The 15,547-nt window shown below is 36.0% G+C and overlaps 1 protein-coding gene across 2 annotated transcripts in view; it reads right to left on the bottom strand.

The window, feature by feature from the left end:
- Window positions 1-319: 319 nt before the first annotated feature.
- Window positions 320-15,547, bottom strand: part of LOC138325200 (excitatory amino acid transporter 1-like) — a 38,201-nt gene continuing 22,973 nt past the window's right edge. Inside the window, exons 2-9 of one of the 2 annotated variants that reach the window (XM_069270686.1) lie at window positions 9,741-10,191; window positions 9,279-9,321; window positions 9,065-9,164; window positions 4,710-4,896; window positions 4,153-4,386; window positions 2,534-2,728; window positions 2,151-2,282; window positions 320-499 (exon numbers count right to left, since the gene is read on the bottom strand). In XM_069270686.1, the coding sequence (XP_069126787.1) occupies window positions 343-499; window positions 2,151-2,282; window positions 2,534-2,728; window positions 4,153-4,386; window positions 4,710-4,896; window positions 9,065-9,164; window positions 9,279-9,321; window positions 9,741-10,183 (1,491 nt within the window). In that variant the 5' untranslated portion in view covers window positions 10,184-10,191 and the 3' untranslated portion in view covers window positions 320-342. Of the gene's footprint in view, window positions 500-2,150; window positions 2,283-2,533; window positions 2,729-4,152; window positions 4,387-4,709; window positions 4,897-9,064; window positions 9,165-9,278; window positions 9,322-9,740; window positions 10,384-15,547 lie in introns of those variants that run through there. The other variant, XM_069270685.1, reaches the window with a different exon arrangement.

Here is a 15,547-nt window from a genome sequence, read left to right as displayed (position 1 = left end):
TGAGCTCTGGCCCCTATAAGGTAGGCTCTGGGTTCAATAAAAGTTGTAGTTTCTGCTCCTGCTTAGCGCTCAGCATTCACGGAGTAGGACAACTGGTTCGCCGTTGTCAGTATAATGTAAGTATGGTTTGTATTTGATATTATATTAACTTAAATTATAACTTTAGTCCACTCATTCGTTATATTCTGTGGAAACTTTATCACAATAGTATTATCTTATCATTAAACTCTACCTAAGTGTTAATCAACACATCTTCTATGTTATATTGTCTTTATCGTCATGCTGGACAATCCGACATAAGTAATACATTTCGTTGGTGTATCATTCAAGAAATAAACCAATTCAAACTAAATTATTGCTTTCTTCCATATCCTCCTGATTTGGTGGTTCATGCTCTAATTCTTTTTCCTCAGATGATAGCATAGACCGACACAAATGGTCAACAATGCCAGCTCCAAACGAGTCACCCATAACGTTTATTGTTGTCCGACATCGTCCACTGAAAATATGGAAGATTTGATTTATTAATATCAGAAGAAATACAAGAGACCCATTGGCCTAAACTGTCATCTGAAAAAAACCAAACACAGAATGGGTAGGTAACTTCAGTATTTCATAGCAGAGATTGAGCAAAGTTCCCAACTTAGATCTCTTTCCGGCCGGCCTCTGTCCCCAATGGTCTCATTTATATGAAATTGAATTTCTACTCAAACAGATGTAACTATATTTTACTGCAATCCTTGCAAAATGTCACGTTTGGAATACCGCCCATGTGTCTACAATGAGCTTAATAAAGACTATGAACAAAACCATTGACTAATTATTTACTTTTTAGGTCACCTATTGCGATAGTCTTTTGTCCGTCGTCCATCATGCGTCTTCCGACTTCCGTTCACATTTCCTTGTGAACGCGATAACTTGAGTAAATATATATCGAGCTTAATGAAACTGTGTGTAGACTAACATTGGAATGGTCTCCGACAATATTGAAAATCAGCATGATTCAACGGTAACTTACGGAGTTATTGCCCTTCTCAACAATAATTATTGAACCTTGTGTACACGATAACTTGAGTAAATATAAAATGAGCTTAATGAAATTTGGAATTTAGACTAACATTGGACAAATCTCGAACGAATTCTAAAACTTGCTTGATCCGACGATTATTTATGGAGTTATTGCCCTTTGCACTAATAATTATTATAATTTTTGAAACTTGTGAATATGATAACTTGAGTAAATATGCACTAACATTGGAAAGATCTTGAACGAGTTTGAACATCAGCTTGATTCAATTGTAACTTAAGAGTTACTGCCTTTTGCAATTATAATTATTGAATCTTGTGAACATAATAAGTTGAGTAAATACGATCCGAGCTTAATGGAACTTTGCATGTAGACTATATCGCTAACATTGGAAATATTTTGAACAAGTTTGAAAATATGCTTGATTCGACTCTAAATTATTGACGGAATTATTGCTCTTTGCAATTATAATAATTGAATCTTGTGAACACGGTAATGTGAGTAAATATACACCAAGCTTAATGAAACTTTGTATGTTGCTTGGTGTCTTCAGCGGCATGCTTCAGTGATATAGCACTATAAAAAGGGCAACAGTTCCACTATACAAGGAGACACAACACGAACATACTGCAGTCTCCCACAACACGCACGCAACACACCGCATACATGGGAGGCCGTCCTTACATGACCATAGCTGTTAATAGGACGTTAATTAATCAAACAAACAAACAAAAACGTATGTAGACCTATTAGATGTGTTCCTATTTCGTGAACAAAAGTCATCCGTTGGCTATTAAGTTACAGAACTAATTTGTATCAAATATCAAGTAACCGTTATGGCCAATGGGCCTCTTGTTATCTATTTAAATTACTCTGTCATTACCTATTATTTATACTCTCCACTATTTATAGTAACCATACATCGTAGTTACTTACATGACAATTAACAGGCTATTTGTAAAGGGAGGAAAACAACATTATCGCTTATTCCTTTAGAGCGTCTGGTTATCTCAATGTATTTTAGTCATCAAGGACATATTTTTTCACTCAAAATAAACTCAAGGTATAGATAGCGGCTTTGAACGATTACATCGATATATAGCTAAAACCTTATGATACTTACAAAACCCACTCAAATGGAGCAGTGAGCAGGACTTGCTCTACAGGCAGCCCAACCGCCATCGCCGCTACCGTCATATACATCAACCCTGCTGGTATAGCTGCTGCTCCGACAGACACTCCAATAGCTGATAATCTGTTATCAAGGGGAAAACACCAATACATATGGTATCTTATTTTTGTGCTGTCAAATTCAAATTAATTTGATTTCTCTTTTTTTTACAATAAATCCATAAAGAAAAGGATATGCAATGTTTTACAGCTATTTTCTTAAGTGATTACAAGTTTTACATTACTTGTACATATAGTAAAGGTTTCATGGAAACTAGCTTGCTCAAACACTCGAGGTGTTTTCTACGTTAACACAAACATATACCGAAAACCTACCCAATTACAACGTAACGTGCAGGACTAAGACTAAGTCCAAGTTGATGAGAAATAAAAATCAACAGCATTGGTATGTACACTGCCGTTCCGTCCATGTTGATTGTCGCTCCGATAGGAGCGATGAAGTTAACAACCCGTTTGTCAACCTTGTTTTTCCTTATCAGACAGTCCATCGTAAAAGGTAGGGCAGCTGCACTGGAATGAAAATAAAAAACCTTATTAATATATATTTGGTTTTGTTGATTTCATTTGGTGAAACGTCATCTTGACAACCAGTAACATTTTAGGACGACCTCCTATCTGTGCATGTTGGGGAAACTTGAGGATATTCTTTCTGTCTCTTGTACCAGTGAATGGTCTTTTTACAGGAACTTCTAAGTAATGTTTCCTATGCCATTTATTTATCAATTAACGTCCTATTCATGTGAGGCACCCTTCCGTGTATGCGGTGTGTGGTGAGCAGGAGATTTCGGTATGTTCGTATTGCAGTTATATTTCACTATAAAAGAGCAAGAGCTGCTATATAATAACGTTAACAATGGCGTTATCAATTGACGTAGCAATGTGTGTAGAAAATGTATTTGATCTGAATTACACGTGGTAAAAAGTTCATTCGAACATGACCCCTTATGGAATGTTGTCAGATCGTCAATTGGACGGAGTGGTTATAAGGATATGTATTTTAATAAAATTGGACGTTAGAAGAAGAGAAAAGTATCCTAAATTTAGTCGCCTTTTATGATGTTATTTGGTTTACTGAATAAGCCAATACCAAGTCAAACCGATGCTTAAAATTTGTTATTTATAATGCCATGTGGTTAAAATGTCTCGGAAAAATCTCATATGTCCATCGCGACTTTGAATTCTATTTAATTTCATTTCAACAAATTTGATTGACAATATACTACATAGCCAAAAAGATAAATAGTTCTCTCCTTTCATTTGAATCTTATCTGGGGCAGTCGCCAGCTAGACCAGAGATCACTGTTGTTTATCTTTGTACTCCGACCTCCTAGCACATCATCGACTTGACTCGACCATTGTTAATATGACGTTAAAGTGAATAGTCGGGCAAAGAAAACCAGTCTAAATGCGTTCATTGGCCTTCCAAAAGTTCTTACATATTAATACGACGGTCAAGTTCTCCTTAGTTTCCCAGTTCTGACCATTTAAGTAAAGAAAAGTTGAAAGCATCGAAAGCGAGGCTGCGTGGAAATGTAACCACGGACATAGTGAGCCGGGAGGACGTTTTAGAATTTCCATACTTTAAATTAATTTCTTCGTACGCAGACAGATTTTGACGAGAGATTTTATTTTTCCATTTCATAAGAAATTATACTGGATACATTCACACCATTTTTACCGACTTTAGCCATCCTTGCCCGATTGTTCACTTTAAATCAATCGATATGAAAGAATTACGACTGATTTGTTCACTCAGTATTTGATTGTCTTTAGTATGCGTGTTCAGCGAAATAACAACTTTAAAATTGCAACAATAAATCTCCTCTCGGAAAAACACATAAGACATTCAATATGAAGATATCCTGACAAATAAACATGTAATTAAAATTAAAACAAGGAAAAGATAGCGTAAGTATTCACTTCATAAAGACTACCTGGAAGCTGATCCAAAAGCGGTGATGAGTGCTTTTGACATATTCTTTAAGAAAACATATGGATTTTTCCTTGTCACGACGAAATAAAGCATCGGCACTGTGCCAAAGCCATGCAACAGGAGACAGATGATGACTGTAGGTATAAAGAGAGCGAACTCCTGTAGGGCGTCTCGTGGCCGCTCTACCCCTACAACTATTGACGCTATAAGGAACATTAGTCCTATAGGGATACACCTATAAATAAAAAAAAAACAAAACAAACCACATTGACACTGTTATTGTAAAATTGTGATGGTTGCATAATGATTATAATTGTAAAGTAATAATATCAACTATGTTTACCCTGTGCCTTTGACCTCTAAATTACCCAGGCAAAGTCGGGTGTTTTTGATATAGATACAATCAAAAGCAAAATAAATTACCTATCATTGGGTCCCAGTTATACGGTCTAAAATGATACATCTCCTTTCAAAAAGCATTGTTTTTCAGATGACACCAAATATTAATACGATGTACATTGATGTTGAAATAATGTTTATGCTTGAAAGCGGCATTACCAAATAAATATCAAAACCATCTTCATCATGACCAGGTAGAGAGTCTGGAAGAAATCTACGAGTGGCTTTCCCTTGTCCTCCATGCTGGAAAGTATACAGCCAATGAAAATTGAGGCTACAATTAATCCGAGTATGTTTGACCCGGGAACAGATATAACTGTTGGCACCTCAACAGTTGTTATTTTAACTGGAATGTAAAAACGATTTTATTCAGTGAAAATATATGCAAGTTTCATTTTTCCTTGTTTGTATAGCAGGTCTTTTACAAACGTTACAACGGTACACTCTCTGTATTTCTAATTTACCTTTATAAAGTCATTTCATGTATTAAAGGCACATTTAATTATTCACAAATGATATTTATCAATAACAATATTCTTAAGTAGCGATAAGAAAGGAAACAAGGACATAGTCATTCAGATCCCCCGCCAATGGAGATATCAAAGCTGAATTAAGTTTGATTGTGGAGACTTATGTGTATGAAAAAACCCAGGAAAAATGAAGTTGAGCTAAAGAAAGATGGAGTATAATTCAAGTAGAACGGGGCTGCAATTGTTGAATCAGGTATACAGCCTTGACATTTATATTAGACTATATACACAAAGATGGGTGGAGTTTTGCAAAGTAACATTTACCATTTACCATGATATTTTCAGCAATGTTTCCATGGTAACGGAAAAAGTGCAAAAAATGAAAACTTAAAAATAGCAAAAGGTACTACTAGACCATAAAAAGAATGTGTCTATGAAGTTTCATGGAAATATCTCAGCTGGTTTTAGAGTTGTGCTCCGGAAACGATTCTTACACAGAAATCTGCCATTTTCAGCAATGTTTCATGGTTACAGAAAAAAGAACAAAAAGTGAAAACCTTAAAATAGCAAAAGGCACTACTAAACCAAAAGACCAATGTGTCTATAAAGTTTCGTGAAAATATCTCTTCTGGTTTTAGAGTTATGCTCCGGAAACGAACTTGGTACAAAAATGTGATATTTTCAGCAATGTTTCCATGGTTACGGAAAAAATGCAAAAAATGAAAACCTAAAATTAGCAAAAGGCACTATAGGCCATGGGCTAGGAGGGTTCCACATGCACCCCCCCCCCCCAACCTCCGAACCAATATTTTTCTGAACCCTTTGCATAGGTTGGGATGAACTTCCGGTTATGACGTCATCAAGATGGCCGCCATCTCGAATTTCACTAAAAATTGAAAAATAGTCATAACATTAACATTTTTCAACCGAAGTAGACAAATGAGATATCAAAATGACCACAATAGAACAACAAATACATATCAGGACCAAAACATCCAATATATGTAGTGATTTCTACACAGGAAATGAAAAAATCGGATTTAAAGCTCAAAAATGGTGATTTTTCAGCAAATATTTCATATTTTGTTTGACGCAGCCAAAATGTTTCCCAACAGCAATCTATTATTTCTAATAAGTTTTTGACCACTTGTCAATCAGTTTAAGCAACAAAAACAACCAAAACCAATGTTAACATCGTATAAGTTCCGGTTATGACGTCATCAAGATGGCCACCATCTCGAATTTCACTGAAAAATGAAAAATAGTCATAACATCGGCATTTTTCAACAAAGTAGACAAATGAGGTATCAAAATGACCACAATAGAACAACAAATACATGTCGTGACCAAATAAGCCAATATATGTAGTGATTTGAACGCAGGAAATGAAAAAAATAATATTTTAAGCTCAAAAATGGTAATTTTTCAGCATTTTTTCATATTTGGCTTGACGCAGCAAAATTGTTTCCCAACAACAAATTGTTATTCACAATCAGTTATTTGACCTCTTATCAATCTGTTAAAACAACAACAACAAAAATATATAGAAATGCAACAGAGATTTGTTATACCATCATTTGGTTTACAAAACATCACCGGATGCGGCATATGATTGTTATTTTTTCCAAACCGCTAACACTACAAATACCATGACACTTTTCGAAACATATTGTGTCTTTTAGAATGAGCACATCCATTGTTTATTTCCTGTGTATAACGCAAGATATAATATGGTTACTACAGTGTCACATATTTCTTTCACTAGTTCTTAATGCTTATCATTTTCGTTGTGCGTGCTTTCTCGCCAGAGTGTCGTCTTCGACCTCGGTGACCTGATGTGACATTACATTACCGGGTTACCATCGTGGTTCTAACTTGTCAACTCTCCATGGTCAGAGTTAAGATCAGAAACATCGGCTTCAGGGATGTGGGAGCTCTTCCTGTTTCCAACCTAGTTTCACCTAGATTCACATATCGTATATGATGTTCCAGACTTCCCCGGCATGATGGAAAAGACACCAGATCAACATTCTGCGGAGGGTTGAGTTGGTTCTCCTTAATTCGTATGAAACACAATTCCTATTTTTTGTGAACCATAGGTGGCACAGGTGGATTCTTTGAGGTCATAAATGAGGTCTGCAGTGAAGTTTCACTCTTTGCCAAGTCTGGAAAGCACTTTAGAGAACTTTTTACTGGAGAGTCTTCAATGGTCTCTTTGCGCATACACCAGATGTGACACAACCAGCACCTTCAAGGGAGTGGGAAAAGTCAGACCAATGAAAAACATTTAACATTTATGCCCTCATTAATGACCTCGATGATATCATCAGTGCCATTTATGGTTGCACGAGAGTCCACAAAATTGATGAATAGTACTTCATACGAATTATGGAGTTATGTGCTTAAGAGAACCAATTCCACCATTGGAAGAATGTGCATCTGGTGTAATTTCCATTATGCCGGAGAAGTCTGAAACAGCATATACGTACGATATGTTAGAATCTGAAAGAGATCCCACATCCCTGAACCTGTTGTTCCTAATATGAACTCTGGTCATGCATGGGTCATAAAAGGCTAGAACAACACTGGTAATGCAGTGTCACAGGAGCTCATCAACATCGAAGACGTCGATCTGGCTTTCGACGAATTGGATACTGATATCTCGAGTACTCTGATTCGGACTGCATGTACCAGCTACCAGATATGCCGAGTCTCTTCAGTGGATAGGTCAGTGAGGCGAGAAAGCACGCACAATGATAATGGTTATCATTGAGAACCAGTGAAAGACATATTAGTGACATTGTAGTAACCATATGACATTTTGCTAATGCTATGCATAGGAAATAAACAATGAATGTGCTCATTTTCAAAGACACAAACGCTTTGGGAACTGTTAATGATATTAACGAAAACACAGGCTTAGCTTAGGTTACATTTGTTACGCTATCAGTAGGTGTTGTGTTATTTTTGAGACGCTGCTAATCAATAAAATTGAGGGTATAACAATCATTCTTTTTTGCATTTCTATATATTTTTGTTGTGTTGTTTTAACAGATTGATAAGAGGTCAAATAACTGATTGTGAATAACAATTTGTTGTTGGGAAACAATTTTGCTGCGTCAAGCCAAATATGAAGAAATGCTGAAAAATGACCATTTTTGAGCTGAAAATATTATTTTTTTTCATTTCCTGCGTTCAAATCATCATATATTGGCTTATTTGGTCACGACATGTATTTGTTGTTCTATTGTGGTCATTTTGATACCTCATTTGTCTATTTCAGTTGAAAAATGCCGATGTTATGACTATTTTTCATTTTTTCAGTGAAATTCGAGATGGTGGCCATCTTGATGACGTCATAACCGGAACTTATACGATGTTAACATTGGTTTTGGTTGTTTTTGATGCTTAAACTGATTGACAAGTGATCAAAAAACTTATTAGAAATAATAGATTGCTGTTGGGAAACATTTTTGCTGCGTCAAACAAAATATGAAAAATTTGCTGAAAAATCACCATTTTTGAGCTTTAAATCCGATTTTTTCATTTCCTGCGTAGAAATCACTACATATATTGGGTTTTGTGGTCCTGATATGTATTTGTTGTTCTATTGTGGTCATTTTGATACCTCATTTGTCTACTTCGGTTGAAAAATGTTAATGTTATGACTATTTTTCAATTTTTAGTGAAATTCGAGATGGCGGCCATCTTGATGACGTCATAACCGGAAGTTCATCCCAACTTATGCAATGTTAACATTTTGATCAGTGGGTCATAAGGGTTCAGAAAAATATTGGTTCGGAGGTTTGGGGGGGTGGGTGCATGTGGGACCCTCCTAGCCCATGGCCTACTAAAAAGAACCATGTGTGTATGAAATATCTCTACTGGTTTTAGAGTTAAGCTCCGGAAACCATTCGTACGGACGGACGGACGGACGGAACCCATTTATATATCCCCCGCCAGCTTCGTTGGGCGGGGGATAATTAACTGGTGTTAATGTTTCATTAGGGTTATCGGGTGTATATTTGTTGATACAAGCGATACCTGTTCCATTGTTTGTAACATTGACAATCGTTTGGTTGCCAACGAAGGATCCAACATTATCTTGAAACTCAACATTTTGGGATGGCATCACTGATTGCTTCTGAAATAGATATTATACATAACACGTTTTATCGATATAAGACAGTTATTTGTTATCACAATAAGTACACTTAGCATACTATCGAATATGAAATACCTCATTTCCGCACATTACCTTTGAAAGTGTCGCTTCAACCAAATTATCTGGGAAGGCGTTTCTGAAAATAAAGTTTGAATACAAAGGATCCTTATTTTATTTTTTACAAGCCATTATAAGTTCAATTTTTAGATGCCATTGATTTTGGTTTGGAGTTGTTTATATGATTTTAGTCCCTCGATTTGTACCCATTATACTACCATCATTTTTATTCTTGATTGCAAACACTATTTGATATTGATATAGTGTTTAATAGATGTATACACCTGTATTTTGGAGGCCACATGTAGAACATTTATGTGGTAAGATGACACTTAGAAAATACGAGCCGGTGGTATAATTAAATGACTCTGGATGTTAATAAGATGTTAATTTAATAAAAAGCAGAAACACACAAATGTTGTCTATCAGAATTATCCCGATACTGTAATATGACTTTACACAACCTACATTTAACGTTCTGTTGTATATCTATATTACCTTAGCATGTCCAAGAGTGCATCAAGTTGACTGGTTCCTTTTGTAGTACCCGCAGCTTGTTTCACACTTTTCTTGCCGTTTGAAATTATCACAATCCCAACCGTACCGGTAATCACTGAACAAACCGTGGTGCCCAGGTAGTATACGACTGCCGTCATCCCGATTCTACCGGAAGTCTTCATCGACAACGAGGCTACTGACGATATGATACTAGAGACAACAAGAGGAACAGAGACCATACGCAACATGTTCATCATAATTTCTCCTGGGACCTTTAAATAAAATATTTTCCTTTTGTCCGATGGTGACCACGATGTCCTAATAGCACATCCTAGTGATATTCCCAATATAATAGATACTGCTATCATTACCACCATCAGGTTTCTTCGTAAACATTTTCTCACTGTTTGTCTTCGTAGTCCTGAGTTGTTTCCAGCAGCCATATTTTGGACTGAAATATCGAGTGTTAAATACTTAGCTAATTGATAAATATTTAGAAAATTGATAACTATATACCTAAGCATATAACATTGAATTTCACTAACCTACAATGATTAAACTGCTTTCCTTTCGATCGCTGTATCATCACCACGTTCTATTGGAGTAACAGTGAATAACATACGGGTAGCGATTTGTCTGCTTTGGATTGCCCGTGAAGATACATGACAATAGCATACCCACATATATACAAACCAAGGTGCAAATTAATATGTTTGTTTCGATTGTAAATGTAAATGAGGATACAATATATTAACTATTGGAGTAACAGTGAATAACATACATGTAGCGATTTGTCTGCTTTTGATTGCCAGTGAATATACCTGACAATTGCATACCCAAATATATACAAATTTATTACAAAATTTGTTTGTTTGTTGATTACATTCATATATTGTTTAAAATTGAAATTTTTAATTAACCAAGTTGCACATAAACATGTTTTTCGATTGTTAATGGAAATGGGGATACAAAATGTTAACATGGGATACAAAAAAGTTTGGCCAAAACACAAGAGAGGCCTTTCCTTAAGGGAAGTCACTGTTCTGCACACAGATATACACTCAAGTTAAAAATAATCTATGATTAATTTTATTTTGTACTGGTTCAGAGTACTATCTCCGGTGAAAATATGTCCGTAATCACCACTTCTCTTAAGTATTCAAATTTTGAATTTTATATCTATCACTTAGCAAAACTTAAAGCACCAGTTTATATTTATATTTTGCTTCCACAGGCTGGAGCTAGCATACAAGGATCCACTAAAGACAGTGCCCCACTCATCAGAAGGTTTAGCTCCTTCTCCTCAATCTTATTTATTTTAAAAGTAAGTAGTGCAGATGGTACTTAACCCATGTTTTATTCTTTTCGCCCCTGTGAGAAAGGCTCTGGGTTCTATCCCCTGGCCGAGACACACTAAAGTCTATAAAAGTTGTAGTTTCTGCTCCTGCTTGGCGCTCAGCATACAGGGAATGGAACGACTGGTTTTCCCGTTGTCAGTATAATGTCGCCGAGTGGGTGTGTTGTTTGGTGTCTTCGGCTGCATGCTTCAGTGATATAGCACTATAAAAGGGCAACAGTTCCACTATACAAGGGGACAAAACATGAATATACCGCAGTCTCCCAAAACACGCATCTCGCACTACATACTCGCAACATGCTTGGGAGGCCGTCTTATATGACCATAGCTGTTCATAGGACGTTCATTAATCAATCTAAAAATCCAAATCTGCCCTGCAGGTAGGGCGTTAGAATTGTACCTGCTGCCCCTATTGCATGATCGTAAAAGGCGACTAAATTTAGGATCTTATCTTTTCTATTCTTCCTAACTGACTTTATCCTTCCTAATGCCTCCCTTGGCACCGCCTCACTTTTGGCCCTGAGTTGAGCGTTCGCCCCTGTGAGGAAGGCTCTGGGTTCTGTCCCCTGGCCGAGACACACCAAAGTCTGTAAAAGTGGTAGTTTCTGCTCCTGCTTAGCTCTCAGCATACATGGAGTGGGACGACTGGTTCGCCCGTTGTCAGTATAATGTGACCGAGTGGGATGTGTTGCTTGGTGTCTTCGGCGGCATGCTTCAGTGATGTGATATAGCATTATAAAAAGGGCAAAAGTTCCACTATACAAGAAGACACAACATGAATATACCGCAGTCTCCCGAAACACGCACCTCGCACAACATACACGCAACACACCGCATACATGGGAGGCCGTCCTTACATGACCATAGCTGTTAATAGGACGTTAATTAACCATAGCTGTTCATAGGACGTTCATTAATCAATCTAAAAATCCAAAAACAATCAGTGTTTGTATTTCAATTCTAAAAGTATGTTAAAGTAAATACTTTAAAGGAATATAAATGTAAATAAGTTTTGTCTTAATAATTTGACAATTAGGTACAGTCCATTAAACAGCAAAACTTCGAGAAGCGTTTATGTCTTTGGAAACCTCTCCAGGATTCTAACCCGCATGGGGCACAAGATGGTTACCTCATACTAAACTGGCGCTGTGGCAAGTGATTGAGGGCAAGGAAGGGATGATCCTCCACCTTCAACAGGTATAAAAGATTGTTTTTCTATTGATTTGGGTTTAATTGATGAAATTGCTACAAAAAAATCGTGTTTTTTCTAACTATTTTTGTGATTTATTAATGATAAAAACAGATGAAGCAAAATCCTCCGAAGGAATCCAGCTGTATAGCTAAAACTTTCTGAAGCTGCTACAGGATACATCATTCAAGTACTGGCTCAATTTCACGACAGATGTTGTGAATTGTTTGGCCAAATTCTCAAATACCCTTCAGGAAAAGAACAGTTATGTTGGAAGAATCACAGAGCTGGAAGGAGCAAAGACTTTACTGGCTGAATTAAAAACAAGGTAATATAAAAGGCATGTACTTGTATATGGTGCTGGTTACTTTAAACCTGAGCATGCTTTCACTTTGTGTAAATTAGCTTTCTTTTCCTGACTAAATTTATAATTATATCCTAGGTGCTTTAATAGTGGCATTTCCCTGCTTCCCTTTCATCGCATTCTGTAACACGTTTGTGCATATTAAACTTCCCCACAAATGTAACTATGTGCTTTCTTTAACCATTAACATATCAAAGTCAGCTTATGTATATTTAACCACCTCACTGCTTTGAAACTCTTAATAAGTAAAATATAGTGCTGGTCCATATCTGCGCAAGGTGTCAACTGAACTGGATCAAACTCTTCATTGCGAAAAGAGAAACTGGTAAACACCCTGACCAATGCTATCTCAAGCAGATTGCAGGTGTTGGCAGTCTATTTGCAGGTGCAAATGTGATATTAACTATCGGATCATGGTCTGACTTCAATGAAGATATAGGTAAAATATGAAAAAAAAACATATAAAAAGGTATCTTACAGGGTCAAAATATTAATTTTACTATCATAGAGTTGCCAGTCACTTACATTCTCAGTTGAATTAGAAATATGACTTAATTTAAAAATGCTCCACCGCTGACAAATGGTATTTTTTCATTATCAAAAACAGGAGCAGACGACTTAGTATTTTTATTCAGTTACAAAAGTTACTTACTTTACACCATTACCGCCATTGAAAAGTTTGAGCTTCTAATTTAACTTCAAGTTAAAAATATAAAAAAAATTAATTAATTGCATCCCGAAAAAATTCCATGGCACTATATCCTATATGGAATGAAATACTGATTGCTCATGACCCAAAGGCAAAATAAATTATTTTATATTATTTTTTGTGTTAATTAGACTTATGTATACACGATTAAACACTAATTATTGCTCAAATGATGAATATCATTTATGCTCTGTCGGCGGAGGAGCATCTTTAAATGAAGAAAAATATCACAAGAATAAAATTATGTAATGCAGTTTTGTAGACTTATGCTAAAAGCCAATTACCACCCTGGGGAAGGATTATCAAATATATTATAATTATTATTATCCAATAATATTTGAATTTTATTAGGTCACCTGACATAATGTGATCGGGTGGGGTGTGTTGCTTGGTGTCTTCGGCGGCATGCTTCAGTGATATAGCACTATAAAAAGGGCAACAGCTCCACTATACAAGAAGAAATAACACGAATATACCGCAGTCTCCCAAAACACGCACCTCGCACAACATACACACAAGCACTGCATACATGGGAGGCCGTCCTTATAGCTGTTAATAGGACGTTAATTAATCAAACAAACAAACCAACCATAGGTCATGGTGACCTATGCGATTGTTTTTTGTCCGTCGTTGTGGGTTGTCCGTCGTCAGTTAACATTTCCTTGTGAACGCAATAACTTGAGTAAATATTAACCGACCTTATTGAAATTTTGTATGCAGACTAATATTGGAAAGATCTCGGACGATTTCGAAAAGCATCGTGTTTCAACGGAAATTTAGAGTTATTGCCCTTTACACTAATAATTGTCATTGGACCTTGTGAACGCGATAACTTGACTAAATATAAACCGAGCTTAATGAAACTTTGTATGCTGACTAATATTTCAACGATCTCAAATGAGTTCCAAAATCAGCGCGATTTGAGTATTATTTACAGAGTTATTGCCCTTTGCAATAATGATTATTATTGGACATTGTGAACGCGATTACTTGAGTAAATATAAACCGATCTTAATGGAACTTTGTATGTAGATCTTGGACGAGTTCGAAAATCAGCATGATTCGACTGTAATTTACGGAGTTTTTATCCTTTGCACTAAAAATTGTTATTTGACATTGTGAACGCGATAACTTGAGAAAATATGAATACATCTTAATAAACCTTTGTATCTAGACTAACATTGGAAAAATCTCGGACAGGTCCAAAAATCATTGTGATTCAATAGTAAGTTTCGTAGTTATTGCCCTTTGCACTAAAATTATTATTCAACATTGTGAATGCGATAACTTGAGTAAATATAAACCGAAATGAAAGAAAGCTTTTTATGTAGACTAGCATTGGAAACATTTCGGACGAGTTCGAAAATCAGCGTGATTAGATTGTTAGTAATGGAGTTATTGTTCTTTGCACTAAAATTCATTATTGGACATTGTGAACGCGATAACTTGAGTAAATATGAGCCAATATTAATAAAATTTTGCATTAAGAATAACATTGGAAAGATCTCGGGCGACTTCGAAAATTAGCTTGATTTGGTCGTAATTTACGGAGTTATTGCCCTTTGTACTAATAATTATTATTGGACCTTGGGAATGCGATAACTTCTTGGGTTAAATAGACTAATCTTAATGTAATTTTGTATGTAGACTAACATTGGAAAGATCTTGATAAAGTTTGAAAATCAGCGAGATTCGACTGTTATTTACGGAGTTATTGCCCTTTGCACTTATAATTATTATTAGACCTTATGAACGCGATAACATGAGTAAATATAAACTGAAATGAAAGGAGACTTTGAATGTAGACTAACATTGGAAAGATATCGGATGAGTTCAAAAACAAGACTGATTCGACAGTAATTTACGAGGTGATTGCACACTGCACTAATAATTACTATTGGACCTTGTGAACATGACAACTTTAGTAAATATGAACCGAAATGAAATGAAACTTTGTGTGTAGACCAACATTGGAAAGATCTCTGACGAATTTGAAAATCAGCTGGTTTCGAAGATCATTTAGGGATTGATTGATTGCCATTTGCACTAATAATTATTATTGGACCTTGTTAATACGATAACTTGAATAAGGATGCACCCAGCTTCGTGAAAATCTGTATGAAGACGTATTAGATGAACGTTAAGGCCCATGGACCTCTTGTTTGTATCTTTAATGTCACAGGTTGGA

This window comes from Argopecten irradians, chromosome 6, assembly GCF_041381155.1.
Source record: "Argopecten irradians isolate NY chromosome 6, Ai_NY, whole genome shotgun sequence".
Classification (NCBI taxonomy): domain Eukaryota; kingdom Metazoa; phylum Mollusca; class Bivalvia; order Pectinida; family Pectinidae; genus Argopecten; species Argopecten irradians.
Note: the sequence above shows the minus strand (reverse complement) of the source record. Positions and strands in the feature narration are given on the sequence as shown.